The sequence below is a fragment of the Pecten maximus genome, chromosome 17 (genome assembly GCF_902652985.1).
Source record: "Pecten maximus chromosome 17, xPecMax1.1, whole genome shotgun sequence".
Taxonomy (NCBI): Eukaryota; Metazoa; Mollusca; class Bivalvia; order Pectinida; family Pectinidae; genus Pecten; species Pecten maximus.
The window spans coordinates 4661798-4684672 of record NC_047031.1 but is presented as its reverse complement, the minus strand read 5'-3'; the positions used below and the strand labels follow the sequence as shown (position 1 = coordinate 4684672).

Genomic DNA, 22875 nt, shown 5'->3' with positions numbered 1-22875 from the left:
TTTTGACTATTATTTGTTGGATTTCCTTTGGAACTCATTCAAACCTGGCTAACATTATCAGCATGGGATAACTGTCTGAAGGCATGCACATGTTGGCCCTGACCGAACCCCTGGACCTGGTTGGCGGGATTAAAAAGGGTCAAATTGACTGAAATTTCAAAAATCTTCTCATTGATTTATTCACAGTTTGGTTTGGTTTGATGTTAAAGGTAGGACTTGCAAGATATCATATATAAATGATATTGTTTTATACATTTGCGAGGTCATCATTAATATGTCAAAATTACCAGCACTTAAATGAATTAGTAATGTACAAATTTAGTAATGGATATTGTATGAGAAATTTAATTGCAAATTTATCATTAATAAAATCGTATCCTGATATAAGTGTAAGCCAGAGGAAATGTGTTGTATGTTATATGTGGATATATTTTTTTTGCTAAATAATTCACACAGAAACAAGGACGCTTGACAGTACAGATGACAGTTAATTTGTTGCCAAGATACACTAAATGGAACAAGTATCATAAAGTTTAACACTCACCTTATTAGGGTCCGCCCCATTCTTTAGCAGCATTTCCACGATGTCCTGATGACCACTTCTTGCTGCCGATTTCAATGCATCAGACTGAATCAAAAGTCGACATTTAATTGCAGGATTGTATTCACACTTTACAAGTTTTAATCTTTATCATCGGTAAATAATGCATTTGCTGTACAGATATTCTGTATGCCTCTGAAATGCACAGATGATCAGTATGATTTGGATGTAGTAATAAACAGACTATGGAATGTTATATAACGACAAATACATATCTATATTTTTTTTTGATACAAATTTATTATATTTGCATTGAAACGTAATAACGAAATGAGTGGCTATCTAATCGGTTAAAGAAAATGATCACGTAAACTGCTCCAATATATTATAGAACATGTCCCTTTCTTTATATTTTGATTTCAACTTATATTATCTATATATACTTCTTTTCTCTATTTCTTTCTTAAACGAAAAACCATGCCTCTTTTTCGGAAAGTTATCGACGATCGGTTTAATCCTGTTTTTTTTTCGGGATACCCTAGCATCATAGATTATCATCGCGTTGGTGTGTTTAGCTTATTATATCAAATAATGCCTGTTTCCCATCCAATATGTTGTTGGATTACATGGAGTTTTCTTTTTTTTTAATAACATGTGTGGTAATTTCTATCACTTGAAATATCTGTAAAAATGCAGTTTAAACATCAGTAAAGAAAAAAAAAAAAAAAAACAAGAAAAATTCCCGACAAATCAAGAGTTATGCATATACGTCATTTAACAAGATTAAAGATATATGCAATTTGCGAGACCGAGTTTTAGGATTCTAAGAAGGTTGTTTCTGATCATTGCTTTGTTATGCTGCAAAGTAGTTTGTTTGATATGTATATATATGTAACTAATGTTGATTTATCTTAATCAAAACATATGATAGCTGTGGGAAAATATCTTATTTAGATATAATCATATATCAATACAAGTGTTTATTCAAGGGTAGACAAGCTGGTCATGATATCTGGTGACTTAGTGCCCCTGTTTTTGTTTATTGCTGAAGGAAAATAAATAAATCATGTTAAACTCAATATTGTTAGGTTAACTTTGATGATTCAAACGTGATAATGATAAATAAAGCGCTATGACGGAATATGCTGATTTAAATATTTGTCAGAACATGTCAATCATTAATAAATTGTATCCTTATGTTCAGTTGTGTTTTGAAACAAAAACACAAATGGGATAACGCTTTATTATTTAAGTTGAATTACTCAACACAATGTTAATAACTAACTACCATTTTATTCGTTATATATGCTTCCTTTTACAATAAAGATAATTGTTAGGGCGGTGCATTGATATCAAAGACAGAAACCGTATTTAATAATACCTGTACCGTTTTTAGGGTTTTTTTTGCGGAAAAGGTTGGCGACGAATCGGTTTGTTTGCTGATCAAATTATTTTCCATGTGGAAATAACATGAAGTTTATAACGAATGGAAATGTATATAACAAAGGCAATGGTATCTGTTTTCTAATACATTCGAACCTGTTATAGCGGATACCTCTCTATAACGGACAGTTCCAGGAATTCCTAATACAAATCACTATATAGATATCATGTATATAGTGGAAGCCTTATTAATGCGGACAGTGGGCACTTATTTTTGTAAAGTAGTACAAAATTCCGTATAACGGACACAAGAAACCATATTTGTGTTGTTATTTGTGTTAAAAAAAGTTTCTAATTACTAGTAGAGTCATTGTTTTACTCAATTTCATTGGCAGCAATGTTAACTTGGGAAGCCACTACATCAGTTATTTATTGTACGGTCACTTGAGTGTAACAATGGGCAGTAATTACAGGAGACTGACTAATCGCCATCGGCAGAGGTGTTTGTTTATTCAACCACATCGGGGACAGCAAGCCATTCAACCATAGCATAGACAACCATAATTGTCAGGTGGTAATTGAATAATTAACAAGACCACAAAAGAGGGACAAAGCAATAGTTATGCCTGTAATAATTGTTTTGCCTACAAAATAACCATAAGCAAATCTGACAGTGCGCAACTTGCAAGTGCATGGCTATCAGCCGCCATTTCTCACACTCGGAACTCCTCCGCATATGACTACGTAATATCTTAAAAACAGCACAGCTTAGGAGTTCCAAGTGTCTTTGTATACACTCTAGTAATTGACTGAACCAGAAAACGGTATTTATTAAATTAAATCCCTATATGGATTTCAGAAAATATATCTCGAAATAAATGCTAAGGAATTATAATTAACAAAGGAAAATGCACTTTCATTTATAAAGAGTTAATGTTGTAATAGAAAAGATATTTCAAACATATTTATTTTACAAAATTGATGATTAATACAAATTGTTTTAATAAGAACTAGATTTCATTTTTTGACTTTGTTGAGTATTTGTCTGAATAGATATTCAGTATAATTTGATATGTTTTGAAACTATAGGCTTAATATAAATTAAAAACTATCAACTTCATTTTTTTTGTCAGATGAATGATTGAAAATTAATTAAGCATATATCTTTAATGATTTGTCTTCTTAGGTCACGGTGACCTAAAATGGGCATGTGATAACAGTTTGAAGGTATGCAGATGTTGGCCCTGACTGACCCCCCGGGGGCTGATGGGTGAATTTAAAAAGGGTCAAATTGACTGAAATTTCAAAAATCTTCTTATCTACTCTTACAAATGGAAGAAACAAGCACTCTTCAGAGATGGGAGGGTGTTATGGTGCTCTGCCAAAGTTGTGAATTTTGTGATCTTGAGGTCTCACGTTTGCCGGTTGGGAGAGGGTAAAGTTTGTTATAATTTATTTAGAGAAATCACATTTTTGACTATTATTTGTTGGATTTCCTTTGGAACTCATTCAAACCTGGCTAACATTATCAGCATGGGATAACTGTCTGAAGGCATGCACATGTTGGCCCTGACCGAACCCCTGGACCTGGTTGGCGGGATTAAAAAGGGTCAAATTGACTGAAATTTCAAAAATCTTCTCATTGATTTATTCACAGTTTGGTTTGGTTTGATGTTAAAGGTAGGACTTGTTAGATATCATATATAAATGATATTGTTTTATACATTTGCGAGGTCATCATTAATATGTCAAAATCACCAGCACTTAAATGAATTAGTAATGTACAAATTTAGTAATGGATATTGTATGAGAAATTTAATTTCAAATTTATCATTAATAAAATCGTATCCTGATATAAGTGTAAGCCAGAGGAAATGTGTTGTATGTTATATGTGGATATATTTTTTTTGCTAAATAATTCACACAGAAACAAGGACGCTTGACAGTACAGATGACAGTTAATTTGTTGCCAAGATACACTAAATGGAACAAGTATCATAAAGTTTAACACTCACCTTATTAGGGTCCGCCCCATTCTTTAGCAGCATTTCCACGATGTCCTGATGACCACGTCTTGCTGCCCATTCCAATGCATCAGACTGAATCAAAAGTCGACATTTAATTGCAGGATTGTATTCACACTTTACAAGTTTTAATCTTTATCATCGGTAAATAATGCATTTGCTGTACAGATATTCTGCATGCCTCTGAAATGCACAGATGATCAGTATGATTTGGATGTAGTAATAAACAGACTATGGAATGTTATATAACGACAAATATATATATATATATATTTTTTTTTTGATACAAATTGATTATATTTGCATTGAAACGTAATAACGAAATGAGTGGCTATCTAATCGGTTAAAGAAAATGATCACGTAAACTGCTCCAATATATTATAGAACATGTCCCTTTCTTTATATTTTGATTTCAACTTATATTATCTATATATACTTCTTTTCTCTATTTCTTTTTAAACGAAAAACCATGCCCCTTTTTCGGAAAGTTATCGACGATCGGTTTAATCCTGTTTTTTTTTCGGGATACCCTAGCATCATAGATTATCTTCGCGTTGGTGTGTTTAGCTTATTATATCAAATAATGCCTGTTTCCCATCCAATATGTTGTTGGATTACATGGAGTTTTCTTTTTTTTTAATAACATGTGTGGTAATTTCTATCACTTGAAATATCTGTAAAAATGCAGTTTAAACATCAGTAAAGAATAAAAAAAAAAAAAAAAACAAGAAAAAATTCCCGACAAATCAAGAGTTATGCATATACGTCATTTAACAAGATTAAAGATATATGCAATTTGCGAGACCGAGTTTTAGGATTCTAAGAAGGTTGTTTCTGATCATTGTTTTGTTATGCTGCAAAGTAGTTTGTTTGATATGTATATATATATAACTAATGTTGATTTATCTTAATCAAAACATATGATAGCTGTGGGAAAATATCTTATTTAGATATAATCATATATCAATACAAGTGTTTATTCAAGGGTAGACAAGCTGGTCATGATATCTGGTGACTTAGTGCCCCTGTTTTTGTTTATTGCTGAAGGAAAATAAATAAATCATGTTAAACTCAATATTCTTAGGTTAACTTTGATGATTCAAACGTGATAATGATAAATAAAGCGCTATGACGGAATATGCTGATTTAAATATTTGTCAGAACATGTCAATCATTAATATAATGTATCCTTATGTTCAGTTGTGTTTTGAAACAAAAACACAAATGGGATAACGCTTTATTATTTAAGTTGAATTACTCAACACAATGTTAATAACTAACTACCATTTTATTCGTTATATATGCTTCCTTTTACAATAAAGATAATTGTTAGGGCGGTGCATTGATATCAAAGACAGAAACCGTATTTAATAATACCTGTACCGTTTTTAGGGGTTTTTTTTGCGGAAAAGGTTGGCGACGAATCGGTTTTAAGCCGCACATGCCGTTCATTTCCAGTCCATCATGTTGTTTGCTGATCAAATTATTTTCCATGTGGAAATAACATGAAGTTTATAACGAATGAAAATGTATATAGCAAATGGAATGGTATCTGTTTTATGATACATTCGAACCTGTTATAGCGAATACCTCTCTATAACGGACAGTTCAAGGAATCCCCAATACAAATCACTATTTATAAATATATCTCGAAATAAATGCTAAGGGATTATAATTATCAGAGGAAAATGAAATTTTATTTATAACGGATTAATGTTGTAATAGAAAAAATATTTCAAACCTATTGATTTTACAAAATTGATGATTAATAAAAAAATGTTTTAATACGAACTAGATTTACTTTTTTGACAGTCGAGTATTTGTCTGAATAGATATTCAGTATAATTTGATATTTTTTGAAACTATAGGCTTAATATATAAATTAAAAGCTATCAACCACATTTTTTTTGTCTGATGAATGATTAAAATTAATTAAGCATTTATCTTTAATGATTTGTCTTTTTAGGTCACGGTGACCTAAAATGGGTATGTGATAACAGTTTTAAGGTATGCAGATGTTGGCCCTGAATGACCCCCAGGGGCTGATGGGTGATTTTAAAAAGGGTCAAATTGACTGAATTTTCAAAAATCTTCTGATCTACTCTTGGAAATGGCAGAAACAAGCACTCTTCAGAGATGGGAAGGTGTTATGGTGCTCTACGGAAATTTATGAATTTCTTAACCCTGGGGTCACACGTTTGCCCCTGGGGAGGGAGTAAACTATACTATAGTTTTAAAATAAAAATCACATTTTTTGCCTTTTTTATTTTGTTAGATTTGTATTGGAACTCTTTCTAACCTGGTTAACGTTATCAGCATGGGATAACAGTTTGATGGTATGCACATGTTGGCCCTGACTGACCCCAGTGACAGATGGGTGTGCATTAAAAGGGTCAAAGTGACTAAAATTCAAAATTCTTTTTCTCAGTACCCATATAAAATAGAATCAAATACTTTTCATGGACAAAGGGGTCTAATGGGTCTCACTTTTGCCCGTTGAGAAAGGGTAAATTTGCTATAATATATAGGGAAATCCTATTTTTGACTATTACTTGTTGGATTTGTATTATGACTCTAGCTTGGTTAACATTATCAGCATAGGACGACAGCTTAATGATATGCACATGTTGACCCTGACGAGCCCTTGAACTGATGGATTGGGCCAAAAAGGGTCAATTAGATTAGCTGAAATATTTCATATCTCAGGTGACCGTTAAGGCCCATGGGCCTCTTCTATTCATTTGTTTTAGTGTTAATTTATAATTAATCAGGGTATATATATTGTACTGTAATCAGTTTTTGTTTGCTTCTTCGTTTATAAGGGACACTACTCAGTGCCCTCTATATAAAGGACACCTCTCTGTAAAGTACAATTTTGCCTTGTCCCTCATGTGTCCTTTATGCACAGGTTCGACTGATTTACTGTCGCCGTTTCAATGAAATATATACTCTGTGTAATGTTTACTTTAATTACACACTGACAATGCTAGTCTCTCCCATATGTGTAGTGAAATATGTTGATTATCAGTGATTACAAATTAGGAACCAATCTTCCAAGTGTTGCTTTCAAGAATTGCAAAGCTCTTCCTAGTGGGAAGGAAATATACTTTTACATATTATTTAGGATACACTAGAGTGGTTTCGATTTAATTGTTTCCGATGATTCATCAACAAAAAGCATGTCATAATCAGTCACGGTTATGTAAACTTTGTGTCCTGTAACCTTTAACTAGTACTGGAAGCTGTAGCTACTGTGATTCGTATCTAGGTAACAACCATTTAAATGATCACAGTCCCTGATCCTATCTGGCCATACATGCGACAACTTGTTCAAATTTTGAAAAAAAGTTTTCTTTGTCAGCAGTCATCTTTAAACTATTTGGTGTATTTTCTAAATATTTTTTTTTTTTAACATTTTCTTCTTCTTTGATATGATGTTCGTATAACAATATCGGGGTCCTAGTCAAACTTAGCACTTTTTTTAGTTTATCATAAATATGAAAATTAATTTCCTTTGAATTGATTTCTTGGTAACTTGCTATTTTTGGCAGGGAGATAAGACAGTTGGACCGCCGGCTGTGTATCATGCATCCAGTGTACAGTTTGTATACATACGGCTGGTTAAAATCAATACATCTGAATATTTATAAATGTAATTGGTTATAATTGAGGGTCACTAAAACCATTCAAATACAATACAAAACATGTCCAATCGTTAAAGTAATTTGCCTTATTCTTAGTTGTTTTTAAAGCAAAAAACAAAAATGTGATATCGCTTGAATTTAAGTTGAATTATTCAACAGAGTGATAATCATTAACCAAAATTTCATTCGTTATATATACTTATTTTCACAATAGAGAGATGCTTTTGGCGAGGAGCATTGGCACAAAAAGCAGAAATCATATTGAATACAAGTGTAATAGTCATGCAGCGTTTTAACTTTCTCGTGGAAAGCTTCGCGACGAATCGGTTTGATTTAATTCACGCTAGCTATGTTAGCATCTGTCTGCAAGTTATTTTCACGTGGATGTGCCTAGCTGATTCTTGTAAAGCATGAAGCTGCGTATACCATCGAAAAGGTGCTGACACAGACAAGGTCTTTTTCGCTGCTGACTGAAATATGCCGATTCGATTAGACATATTATTTTTTGTAAATTCGCTATGGATGCCAAAGCTTGTTTGACGACACATTGTTGATTTGTTGAATTTTTTGGTTGTAGTCTGCGATAGAATTCGTTACAATGACTTCAACTGTAAATTCGACGCCAGTTTCCTCCAGTTTTAAAATACTTTTGGTCCCTAACCATCTGCAAACTGTAGAGGATTAGGTCAAAAAGAGAAAAGGGCTGATGTTTTTAATTTTTTAAAAAGTCATTGCACTGATTATGATATTATCTGTCTACAGGACACCCATTTCATAAAAGACCACTGAAAGAAATTACTGAACAATGGGGAGGAGTATGTATTCTTTTTAACAATAACTTTGAATTTGAAATGTATTGTTTATGGAGTGATTTGCAAGGTAAGGTAATAGTGCTAGATGTTAGCATTGAAAGAAATAGACTCACATTAGTTAATACGTATGGTCCAAATAGAGTTGATCCTGATTTTTATGAAAAAAAAATGATGAACAAATTAATAGTTGCAGTAATACTAGTTATATCCTATGAGGGGACTTCAGTTTAGTTGTAGACCCTTATATAAATACTAATAATTATTAACATATAACTTATCCTAATGCACGTAAATGCCTATTGAAAATAATAGAAGAAAATAATTTGAATGATCCTTTAGAGATTTCTATCCCAGCCACAAGCGATATACATGGAGAAAAAAGAACAATTAAACAAGGAAGATTATATTTCTTCCTCACCATATAAAACCTCTTAAACATTATTTATAAGACTAATATTAATGTCGGATACAGATCACACCATTGAATTATATCATTAGAACTTAGATTAATTACTTTGTAAAAGGCGGGGGCCGCGGTGGCCGAGTGGTTAAGGTGTACCACACAGGCCTACGGAAATAAAAAAGAATTTTCTTCTCCATGAATATGTACAAAAGTTAAAGATACAATTATCCGAATAAAAACAACAGTATTGATGATAAACTTTTTTGGGAAACACTCTTCATGGAGATCAGGGGAACAACACTATCACATGCATCATTTAAAAAAGAGAAAGCGATAAAAGAGAAAGAATGTTAATATCTGATATAGAAATGCTTGAAAAAGTAATTCATGGGTATCTAATTTGGAAATGTATGAGGAGAAAAAGAATGAGTTAGAAGACCTCAGAAAGATTAAGATGAAGGGTCATATAGTCAGATCAAACGTAATTTGGCTAGAAGGAGGAGAAAAACTATAAATGATTTTTTTTTTTTGTAATTTAGATACATATCATTATATTAATAAAAATATTACTAAAATAGAGAAAGATAGTGGTTGAGTAATAAGGGCCCAATGGGCCCAAATAGCTCACCTGCAATGCAGTGATCTTTTCATAAATGAATCCTGCAGTTATTTGAAACCATGCTACAGGACCAATATAATGTCTCTCCGCACTTTGGCTATTCACTAAAAGTCATTTAAAGATTTAAGCATACTTGATCGACGTGACCTTGAAGGTCAAGGTCATTCATTTATCAAACTAGGTAGCCCTTTACCGCAGCATGCTACAGACCCAATATCAACTCCCTGGGACTCTTGGTTATTGAGAAGAAGTCGTTTAAAGATTTTAGCCTTTTTTACTCCGGTGACCTTGAATGAAGATCAAGGTCAATCATTTCAACAAACTTGGGAGCCCTTTACCGCAGCATGCTACAGGCCAAATATTAGGTCTCTGGGACTCTTGGTTATAGAGAAGAAGTCGTTTAAAGATTTTAGCCCTTTTGACTCCTGTGACCTTGAATGTAGGTCAAGGTCATTTATTTGAATAAACTTGGTAGCCATTTACCCCAGCATGCTACAGACCCAATATCAACTCCCTGGGACTCTTGGTTATTGAGAAGAAGTCGTTTGAAGATTTTAGCCTTTTGAACTCCTGTGACCTTGAATAAAGATCAAGGTCATTCATTTGAACAAACTTGGAAGCCCTTTACCCCAGCATGCTACATGCCAAATATTAGGTCTCTGGGACTCTTAGTTATTGAGAAGAAGTCGTTTAAAGATTTTAGCCTTTTTGACTCCTGTGACCTTGAATGAAGGTCAATGTCATTCATTTTAACAAACTTGGTAGCCCTTCACTCCAGTATGCTACAGACTAAATATCAAATCCCTGGGGCTATTGGTTATTGAGAAGAAGTCGTTTAAAGATTTTAGCCTTTTTGACCCCTGTGACCTTGAATGAAGGTCAACTTTAATCATTTGAACAAACTTGGGACCCCTTCTCCCCAGCATGCTACAGGCCCAATATTAGGTCTCTGGGCCTTTTGGTTATTGAGAAGAAGTTGCTTGAATGGAAAAGTTGACGCCGGACGGACGGCCGGACGGACGGACGACGGACGCAGCGCCACGGCATAAGCTCACTTGCCCTTCGGGCAGGTGAGCTAATAACTGATGAGAAAGAAATTTTAGAGGAAGTACATTTTTATACAAATCATAATAAGAGCGAAGCTCTTCGGTCAGCGAAGCTGCCCGAGCGAAGCTCTTTCCCGTTCAGGTGCACGTATGTAAAATATTCTAGTCCAATTCGCATAACGTCCTACGGGATGGTACAGCCAGAAAAAAAATATGCGAGAAACGGAAACAGTAACAGTAAGGAACCCTGGTGCAGATGTCTGCAGAAAATGTTCACATAACAAGTCTGACGTTACGTAAATGCAGTTGGTGTGTTCATAATTCTGACTAATCATTTTTGTAAAATATATCTGTTATAGCGTGCGAATAAAATGTAGCTCGAGTTATGGTTTCGAGGACGGAACAGGGAACATTCGGCACATTTCCGATGATTGCCGAAAATTAGCCGATATGTTGCGATTGCAATTGATTGTGGACGGAACATACCGACAATTCCCGGCTGCAGAATCGGTATGTCGGAAATTATAAATTAAAAAAGTAATGTCATGAAAGGTCATATTTCACGGGTCGTCCGCTTCAACTATTACCAAAGTCGCACGTCAACACAGCCAATATTCAAGACACACAATTGGTAAATTGGTTGATCTGGTTATTCCTCCCCCAACAAATTAGTTTTTATTTTGCACTTAAAATCTAATTTTGAATTTGAAACATGTAGAAATCTTAGATCTTACATAAAAAAGGATACTATTGAAACTGCTATATCACACTGCCAGTGCAACATTACTAATTATTGGAACTGCACTTTTCCCCCTCATTTTAATAATATGTAAAAAAAAAATGATATTACAGATATGCCATTATTTTTCCTAAAGTAAAATAATTTACAGCAAAGTTGACATTTTTCTGCAAAATACTGGTAGATCTAGATAGACACAATGCAGAATACTCTCGGTAATATGAATCTTAAGCTTATGCCTACTGTAGAGAATATAATATGTAGTGCCAAACTCTAAACTGGTATATGCTTTAAAAGCTACTGGAAACAAATTTGACTTATTCAATTTATTGCAACACATAGATAAAAAAAAATAAAACTGTTCTATATATTCTTCAATTACACATTACGTTGACAGTTTTTAAGGAAAGATAGCTGATTCTAACTTTTTTTTACCATATTCTTTAAGAGTACAAAAATAGACAGATCTATTCATTATTTTGGTGTAATTTCTAGAGATATTTTTCTTTGAATTGACATTTTCAGATGTATATAAATCAACATCTACAATGGCGTATACATGTACATTATGATATCCCACAAAGAATTACAATTCAAAATCAGACTGACAATGTGTATGATGTACCTGGTGATAGTAATTGTTTCTTCCACTGTTTAAATTTATCATTACATCTTATCATTACATGGTGATTTTTTCTCAAAGACTGAGAAAGCACATCTGTACAGAAATGTATAAACACTGGATTTTCTTGGAACATTTAAAAACAATTAAAATTGGTGCACAACACATCAATTTCGAATTCCAAATACAGGACGCATATGCTATTAAATAATGGTTGTGCTACACTTTCTTAAGTGAAAGCAGCAGCAATTTATTTGGACATTCAAATAAAAGTATAGTTGAAAGGAACCAATGGGAATAATTGGCATGTATTCAATATGTCATGTGTTGATCCTTCGACTACAAGTGGCTATATATATATAGTGGAACTGCTGTTAGAAAACTCTCATTTTAAGTATATACAGAGACATATATAGAGAGACTAGTTACTCTCTATTTGCCCCTATGTCTAAGTGGTGGCCACTGACCTTCCCACAATCCTTTGCGGTCGCTCGGTTCAGTCTTCACCTGACGCCATATTGGAGAAAACTTGAAAACCAGACACAAAATTATCGATATTCATAATTTCTATTTGAAATCATCACACGTATCCAATGATGTGCTTTAATTTCATTAATATCGAAGTGCAGATGTGTCATCAATATGAAATATATCACAATTTGCTGTCACAGTGTTTGTGTTTTGCGTATGAAAGTCAAGCACACCGCTTGGAAGATTGGCGGTAATCTTCAATTTTCGAAAAGTTCCTATGAGGTTTTCGAAAATACGGATATACGACAACAATATGCATGATAAACAAGACCATATCCCATATGTATGATAGTTTTTGGATAATGTAGTTATTTTTGTAGTGCCTTACACAAAACGATGTGCTTTTTGTGTGCGTTGAAAATTGACGATGTTTTGGTCTTACGTAATGGTGGCTTAATTACAAAACTAGGGCATGTCGAATAGGACCTAATGTATTTTCGAAAATACGTATTAATTGCAACAATGTGCATGACCATCAAGACTATATTTCATAAGTGTGATAGTTTTTGGATAATGTAGTAACTTTTGTAGTGGCCTAAATGAAACGATGTGCTTTTTGTGTGCGTTGAAAATTGACGATGTTTTGGACTGACGTAATGGTGGCTTAATTACAAAACTAGGACATGTCGAATAGGACCCAATGGATTTTCGAAAATACGGATTAATGACAACAATGTGCATGACCAACAAGACTATATTCCATAAGTGTGATAGTTTTTGAATAATGTAGTAACTTTTGTAGTGGCCTAAATGAAACGATGTGCTTTTTGTGTGCGTTGATAATTGACGATGTTTTGGACTGACGTAATGGTGGCTTAATTACAAAACTAGGGCATGTCGAATAGGACCTAATGTATTTTCGAAAATACGGATATACGACAACAATATGCATGATAAACAAGACCATATCCCATAAGTATGATAGTTTTTGGATAATGTAGTAATTTTTGTAGTGCCTTACACACAACGATGTGCTTTTAGTGTTCGTTTAAAGTTGACGATGTTTTGGTTTGACGTAATGGTGGCTTAATTACCAAACTAGGACATGTCGAATAGGACCCAATGGATTTTCGAAAATACGGATTAATGACAACAATGTGCATGACCAACAAGACTATATCCCATAAGTATAATAGTTTTTGGATAATGTAGTAACTGTTGTAGTGGCCTAAATGAAACGATGTGCTTTTTGTGTGCGTTTAAAATTGACGATGTTTTGGTCTGCCGTAATGGCGGATTTACCAGAACATGTGGAATACGTTCCGGTACATCGATACACATGCGCAAAGCCCGATTTACCTGTGATCGCGTGTGTTTGATAGGGGACAAGGCGTTCTCGATAAGGGATATGATTTAAGCGGTCACGAATAAAGGGAGCCACCACTTTCTTATCATGTTTCTTATTTATGGTATATAAACCCATAATATGCAATGAATCATTCTCCATTGGTAATGACAGAGACATTTAGGTCTCTGGTAATGATAACACAGATTATGCAAAACCAAGGGAGACAACAATTCCAAATGGTCAACCCCAAACAGAAAATACAAAAAAAAAAATTCAAGCTAATTCAAAAATTCCTTTGCATGTTGATAATATGAATGAAGGCAAAGCCTTGGAAGAGCACAGCTAATCTAATTGTCCCTTGTATAGGTGTATATATATGTTTATGTAATATATGTAAAAAAAATCATGATATTAGCAGATTTATGAAAATCACAAGGTCATGCATCATGATAAGTCATCAAAAGGTCTTATATAACAAGAATTATACAGAATTCTATATCTCATCTTTCCCGCTTTATCAATAACATTTTTCAATTTATGGAGTAGTGTTCAAGTAATTAAATAATATCAGTAACCAAGTGTTCAGTGAGACATTGAGATAGGGTGAAAACTGAACTTTAATGAAAATTCTCAAAACTCAGTTTTGAGGCCAAAATATGTGAATCTGTAAAGAGATTTAAGTTTCAATTAGATTAATATTGCTTTTCTAACACAGTTTAAAGTGAATCTTAACATAACTTCACAAAATTACCTGTTAGTATTTGTATTTTACCCAAAAATAGGTGAACCTGGAAAATAATCCTCTAAATGATGGATAGGTGCATGTACAACAGTATATATGATTGTATCAGTACCCACACCAGTTTCAATTCCATCGGACAGCATGCAACTCAATAACACTGTCAAATGTGGACTTCAAACAAATATTGACGCCACTGCTATTAAATACATTTGTAGTGATGGTTGTAAACTCGCTTTTATTTAATAAATTAATTGAACACATTTAAATAAGGCCAAAAAGTGTGATTTCTATTTATGAATTAAACAATTATTTCAATAACCCATCCCTATAGGGTACAACAGATCTAGAACAGGACATCCTGTGGTAAAAAAATAACAAAAAAAAAAACCCTAATATTTTGAAAAGTGCCTTAATCAAGTCTCTTTCATCCATTTAGGATGTTTGATTTCTTCATATCTGGAAGTTAAGAATAAATTATATCAACTTTAAAGGACTTGAATTGAAGATCCTTCTACCATGTGTAATATTTGATTCTACCATATATTTGGAATGGAATAGAACATTTTGAACTGTTATTCAGTCACTTCAGCTCATGTTTGGGCAAAACCGCTTTGGACCGAGGACATGTACTTATAACATATGATTTGAAGATCTGTTTATAGAGAACTTTTAAAAGAAATTCACTTAACAGTTAACATTGAGCGCCTTTAAAAATAAAATATGAATCAACTTTGGGATTACATCAGTATATAATGTTCTGTCAATTTTGTAATATCTGATTGAAAGATTAAATTTAGGTATTTATATCAAAGTTTTTCGAGTTGTCAAACTTTGAATTATCTTATATATATTTTATTACTATAAAAACAAAGATTTTGACTTGGACCAGTGAGATACTTTAATTTATAATCAGTGTTTTTGAGTTATCATAGTTTGAGTTAATTAATTTTGATTGTAAATACATATATTCTCTTGTCTCCACTTAAACAGAATTTGTAGCAAATTTAAGTTAAACCTACTTAGAGTCAACACCATAGACAATTACTCTCCTTTTGTAATTATGATTAAAATATAATTACAAAATAATTATAGAAATTCTACAATCTTCCAGGCTTTGGAAATTAACAGCAGTTGTTTACATGTACATGTGTTCATAAACTTTGTAATAAATTTGGTTTAAATTTGGTTTACTTCATTTCAAAGGTCATTCCTTCATTAATTTAAATTCAAAGGTTAGGTCATCAAGATTTTTTTCCCAAATAGTAAATCTTTAATTTACATAAATCAAACAGATTGACTCGCAGGGTAATTAACACAAGTTCTCCAAATTCTAAGGCCTAAAAATTCTTTATTCCTACCAAAATATCGCCTTTTTACTTGAAAGCCAGTCAGTATTTTTGCAGGATTCATCATTTTTCTGTACATTTTGGCATTGATTCATTTCCCTGTTCAAAAGTGGATTTCATCAGTAAAAAAAAGTACATGGTTCTGATATCTGAAAGAAGGAATGTCCCTCTTAATTAAGTCTCATGATATATTAATTAACTGCCAGGGTCATTTAAGAACATGCCAGGAATTGGAGAAGGGTGGAACTTCGAACACCTAAGATTGTTTTAAATTTCCTTTTTATTAATTTCAGGCAATATTTTGTGAAATAAACAGTTACTATACTTAGCAATAGAAATCTGATCTATAGGCCTAATACCCTCAACAGTATAATATGACAATGATTTTATAAACATTGCAAAGAATTATTTTTCAGATAAATTTCATTTAAAATTCAATCATTATTTTTGGTACAACCTACATATTTGGCATGTTGATCTATGTTTATTTCTGCTGACTAATGTAGACTAACTACACATTTACTAAGCCTGCATTTCATAAATGATAAAAATCTAGGGTTATCACATGGGCTTTATATAACACTATACAATAGCCTATCTAGCTAGTATAGGCCTATTACTCGGACACATTTTAAATGGTTACTAGCCCCATGTGCTGTAGATAACATAACCTACTTCTAATTATAATAAACAATGCGAGTCGGACACATCGTATCATCTGTAACTAACAATACAAAAGCTGGGTCGTAACCGAAAGGCACTTGTTTCCTATGCATATGACTAGACTAGTTGTCTTTCGGCATGTTATTGTTTACAATGTAAATCAAGTGCCTGTGACGTCGATGTAAGCCTAACGTTAACGCTGAGAAAATAAATCGACAAGGCAGCCTAAATATTTACGATAGAATCGATCATAACACAGTGTTATCGGCAAATGCCTACCTTTGATCAGATCAGACTGGAACCACATACAAAAATAATTACAAGGACCCTATACTGAGTTTAATTCCATCATACTCGCATGTCTTGTTGTGTACAATGTATCTAACAGTTAGGTCAGACGTGAATGGAGACGATGACATTCGGTAATTCCCGATCGGTTACGGACGATATGATAAAAATTCTAGCGAAAACATACCGCTGTTTTGTTATTTACTTTTCATCTGAGAACAAAAGACATATATCACTAATGTTAAAACACTATAGAGAGACTTTGGTGTTTTTTTTTTTTTTTAATCTTTAATTTTTGAAGACATTTTTAATACATGAATAGATAATAACCTCATGCACACATACACACCCTGGGGGAATAGACAAAGAAGATAGACAAAGAAGGATGGGACCATTTAATACATAAAATTAAAATAATATACCTTGATAGGAGATGGAAAGTAATTATTATCTGCTTATTTAATGAGAATCAGCAACACAGCACTGGAGAAAAAAAAGAGATATGGTAATTATAAGTCGGAGATTTTCCCCCAGTTTTTCCACTCTTTTTCAAACTTTTCCCTACAGGCTTCTCCTTTACTATATGCAATAAATTTTTGCGTCTCATGATATTGTTTAAGAGCACTTATCAGACCATTGATGTTTAAAGACTTGTGAAAACATCGCATTTTATAAATATATTGTTTGATAACAAGGAGAATTTCATTGTCAACTTTACAGTTATTAGGATTTTGAGATAGTAGTCCAAAAATAAAAGATGCTTATTAAAATTAAATGGGATATAAAGAGCATATAATAAAATTCTAAGACTTTCTAATAAGTTCTGAACTTCACAACATTCCCACAAGATATGTATGATAGTTTCAATTTCAGAATTGCATAAAGTACAAAGAGGAGAAATTACTAGCTGTGATTTGAAAAGAAAAGAGTTTGTGGTTAAGATGTGATGATTAACTCTGTACTGAAACCACTGAAGTTTGGTATTTTTTGTAGCAATAAAGGGAATCTTGAATATCCTAGTCCAAGTTGTATCATTCAAGTTAAAAACTTCATTCCACTTCTTTTTACCTGTAGGAACATTGTTATTTTTAATAAAAATATTATAGAAATCCTTTGAGCCTTTTCTGTGTTTCATGAATAATTCTATGTTCATTGGCAAACAAGGATATGGGATTTTTAATACAGGAATTTCTTTTGAAGACAAAAACTTTCTTACTGCTGACAAAAGGCTATGATACTGAAGAAAATTAGTTTTTACTTGATATGTGCGAGTTACTTCTTGGAGAGTGTGAAAACATCCAGTATTATGATCTGATATCAAGTCATTTATCATAATTATGTTTTTGTTATAGAAATTCTTAAAAAATACTGATTTCTGGCCAACAGTTATATCTTTATTAAACCATAGTGGTGTTTTTAGGATAGAATCTTTCATAATGCTATTTTTTCCGATTGATAGATTTAAATTGTATCAGGCTTTAAACACATCAGCCCAGAATATATTACTGCAACTTTTTGCACATTCCTGCACATAATCATTGCCACAATTGGCTAGCAAATCAATGTTAATGTAACTTTTCAAAATAGCTTGCCACTTGGCTGTAGTTTGAAAAAGCCTTCTCACCCAAGATAATTTTAATGAATCTATAAAAGCTTTTATATTTATCATTTTTAAACCACCATTTAGATAATCTTGAACAATAAGTTCTCTTTTTACTTTATCTGTTTTGCTATTCCACAAAAATTCAAAAAGAATGGAATTTAGTGTTGAAGTAAACTGTTCATTAGGACTAGGGAGTGAAATAAAGAGATGGTTAAATTGTGAAATGAGGAGCGATTTAATAATATGGATTCTACCGATAGGGGTCAAAACTCTTCTTTTCCAGGTTTTAAGAAGTGACTTTAATTTAATTAGTTTTTTATCGAAATTCAGTTTTGGTATCTCATGTAGGTTGACATGAAATTCAATCCCCAATAGCGTAAATTTGTGTTTGCCCCATTGCAAATTAAGATCTGGTAGGAAAATATCGTCATCACTGAACTTTTTACTACCTATCCAAATTACCTGTGTTTTTGAAACATTAATTTTAAGACCAGAAATTTTAGCGTATAAATTAAGTTAATTAACTGATTATTTAAGAGATATCTCTGAGCCGTTCAATGCCAAAGATGTATCATCTGCATATTGTGAGAGTAGGATCGGACTTCTATTGACTTCAATGCCTGTTATATTTTTATTATGTCGTAATTTGATAGCTAATATTTCTGCACATAGGATAAAGATATACGGGGCTATCGGGTCACCCTGTCGGCATCCCCTTTTAACATTGAAGAATGAAGACAAGTTTCCTCCCTGAATGATTGCGGCACTGACATTTTTGTGAAATACATTTATCCAATTTCGTATGTTTTCCCCAAAACCCAAAAAATTTAATACTTTTTCAATAAACTCCCATGAGACCGAATCAAAGGCTTTTTGGAAATCTATCATAAGCAGCATCCCTGGAATATTATTATCCTCTGTATATTTCATCAGATCATAGACTAACCGTGTATTTTCCCCAATATATCGTCCAGCGAGAAAACCTGTCTGATCCTTATCTATTATTTTGTCTAAAACTGTTTTTATTCTATGTGTAATTGTTCCAGATGCTATTTTATATATCACAGTGAGTAATGTAATTGGTCTCCAGTTTTTTTATAAAATGCCTTGGTTTGTCTCCCTTTGGTATGCAAGTCACATTTCCACGACGTTGAGAAATAGATAATTCACCTTTTTTGTACCCTGAATTTATAGATCTTACCACAAAATTACCCAAATATATCCAAAAACATTTAAAGAACTCAGCTGTAAAACCATCTATGCCAGGACTCTTGTTGTTTTTCATGCTTTTTAATGTTTTTCCTGCTTCTTCTAGAGTTATAGGACCTTCTAACTTTTCAGCATCTTGTCTATTTAGTTTACAAACATTACAATCTTTTAACAAATCTTGCAAGTGAACATCTTCTATTTCATTTTCATCATTATAAAGATTTTCATAAAAACTGCGAACTTCATCTAAGATTTCATCTTGCTTTGTAATAACTTTTCCATCATCTAATTTCAATTTAGGAATTATTTTCGAGGTAAAATTTCTATTTTCCAAATTAAAAAAGTAGTTAGTTGGTTTCTCACCCTCTTCAATCCATTTAGCTCTTGATCTTACTATACTTAATAAGAGAGAAATTATCAATAATTTCCAAAACTTTGTCCCTAGCTTTAGGATTATTGATATGCTTATAACTATTATCATAGTCTAAACTGGGGTCTAAGACTAGGTTAAAGTCGCCACAGATGATAACATATTTATTGTTAAAGTCTTCAACTGTCTCAGATATAAGATTATAAAATGCAGGGTTATCTTCATTTGGACCATACAAGTTAATGAGTGTTATGTTAAAATTTTCAATGCCAATTGCTAGTGCAATAAAATTACCATTAGGTCCTCTTCTCTCTTTAAATATTTTAAATTCAAAATTATTTTTAAATAAAATGGCAACACCCCTCGAGTTGGATTTGTAAGAACTGAAAAAACACTGGTAACCCCACTGATTTCTAATGATACCTTCGTTTTCTTCAGTAAAGTGTGTATCTTGTAAACATACAATATTGCATTGCATTGATCGAAAGTAAGAAAAACTATCAGTTCGTTTAGTTTTTTCTCCAATGCCACGACAATTTGCTGATATAATCGAAATGCTATCTACGGTATAAACACAAAGCTATCAAATTAACCGTCCCCATCCCGAGAACAAAGAAAGAAAGAGAAAGAGACAGCGAGTAGATAGAAAGAAATAGACTGTATAAAGAGATAAAATACATACATGAGGTCAACGACCTAAAGACCACTGCCAACCTAACATACTACACACGTTTTCTTTCTGAAACAGCATCTACACCACCATATTGTTGTCAGACAAGAGTTATCTTACCGGAAGTTGTATAATACATTTCCGGACTTGGTGTAATCCGGAAAAGAGATATCGTATGCATTTTATATAAAGTACCAATATTTAATGTGTTAACGTTGTAGGTAAACCTACAGCTGTCACTGATTATTTAACACCGTTGTACATTGTAACTTTGACAGGATTTTGCACAAGAACAATAAATACAAACCATACTGATTTTTTTCCCCTTGAAAATTAGATAAAACATATACAATATAGACCTAGATGAATATAAACCAGAAAAATATATACATTGTAGCTACTCTTATACCACAAACAACCAGTATAATGTATGTACATGTACGTAGTCAAACAGACTGGCAAGAAATTCGAGCATGTACTGAATAAATCTTATATTTAAAAACAGTGGATAAATAAAAGAGAAACATTGGTATTTGAAAGAAGTGTACAAACCCCCCCCCCCCCCCCCCCCCCCCCCAAAAAAAAACAGGGCAAGTATGTTCTGCCAGATGTTACTGATTATATAATGGACAGACTCCAAAGAGATTAATGCACTTTTAGATGTATATTTCCACATATTGGAATGTGCATAGAATTTTGAGTAAATAAAGGGGGAAAAAATCACAGGCTACATATACAAAAAAGCTACATCTTACCTGGTGTTACAGAAATGTATGTCCCGTAATCACATGGAAAACACGCCACACACTAAGAAAAGACACACATACACACGCGTACACATTATATTACCAATTAAATTCCAAACACTGTCAAAAGTTATCGGTATTAACAAGGAGGACTTAATTCCTGGCGGCACCGTGGTGCCAAAGTTCCATACCGATATATTATCCATTGAAATTAAGTCCACTGGAAGTTGGAATCATTCTTCAAAAAACTTTCGGTGAGCCGAGTACCCAGTGAAAGTCTCCTCTTTTTTCCATTTGATAGTATGGCAAAAAGCTTTCCGTCGATACTAAAAGAGTTTTTGACACAGGGAAGTTTGTAAGCATCCGCCAGTATCCTTTGATTGGTCCTTGTGAGATCCTCGAAAATAGTAATACCAGATTTTTTCAACTTGTACCGGGATTTTATCACTTCGTTTCGTTTGAAACGGCGCACAAATTTCACAATGATATTTCTGGGTCTGTCTTTGTTAAATTTTCCTAGTCTGTGAGCAATGTCAATGTCAGAACTGGTAAGCTGCACATCAAGTTTTTCATTCACAAACTTTACAATTTTCTTAGCACAGTCTTCAGCAGTTTCCGAGTCTGATGAGTCTTCCAGGCCATTTATTCTGAGTGAGTTTTTCCTCCCATGCTGCTCTAAATCATTACTCCTCGCCTCCATGATTTCATTCGAATTTTGCAGTTCAGCAACTTTTCCCTCAAGACTGCTAACAGTCTGGCGTAAATTTTCATTTTCTGTCTCAAGATCAAAGACCCTTCCTTTCAGCTCCTCTACCAGTTGTTTGTTCTCTGCTCTGATAGCTTCCTTTAGCTTGTTGTATCTTTCCTCCATGTACTGCTTAGTAACTACATTGGACAGCATTTCAGTTATTTCCTCTAGTCTGTCATCAATGGTTTTTTCCGATCCTGACTTTGTACTTCCATTTCTATGACGATTGCCGGTAGGCATATTTACTCCTTTGTATAGTAGATAATACAGTTCATAAAGTGAATATAGTCAGTGTAGTCCAGGTAAATCTAGGTAAGTGTAGTGTTGGTTAACAGTGTTCACCAGCTGGGTGTCAATCCATTGTTCAAATTTCACATGTCCAAAATCAACATTTTTAGAAAAAAGGTCCAGAGATATTTTTACGAGGATGGTGACGGTTCACTCGCACATTATTATGCCAAAAAAGATCATACGCAGTTTCCAATAAATCGATGAAAATAGGTTTTTTGTCAGAGCTCCAAAAAAGGTGAACTACCCAGGTCTGTGTGACCTTGACTTCCTTGTAAAAATGTACATGGTTCTGATATCTGAAAGAAGGAATGTCCCTCTAAATTGAGTCTCATTATATAATTAACTGCCAGGGTAATTTAATTACATAAGAACATGCCAGGCATTGATTCATTTCCCTGTTCAAAAGTGGATTTCATCAGTAAAAAAAAGTACATGGTTCTGATATCTGAAAGAAGGAATGTCCCTCTTAATTAAGTCTCATGATATATTAATTAACTGCCAGGGTCATTTAAGAACATGCCAGGAATTGGAGAAGGGTGGAACTTCG

General features: G+C 33.1%; 1 protein-coding gene across 1 annotated transcript in view; it reads right to left on the bottom strand.

Moving 5' to 3' along the window:
• The window catches only part of LOC117315848 (GA-binding protein subunit beta-1-like), a 133304-nt gene that overhangs the window by 69952 nt on the left and 40477 nt on the right, over positions 1 to 22875 (bottom strand). Inside the window, exons 3-4 of the mRNA XM_033870251.1 lie at positions 3940 to 4023; positions 545 to 628 (exon numbers count right to left, since the gene is read on the bottom strand). Coding sequence (XP_033726142.1) covers positions 545 to 628; positions 3940 to 3972 — 117 coding nt within the window. The 5' untranslated portion in view covers positions 3973 to 4023. The remainder of the gene's footprint in view (positions 1 to 544; positions 629 to 3939; positions 4024 to 22875) is intronic.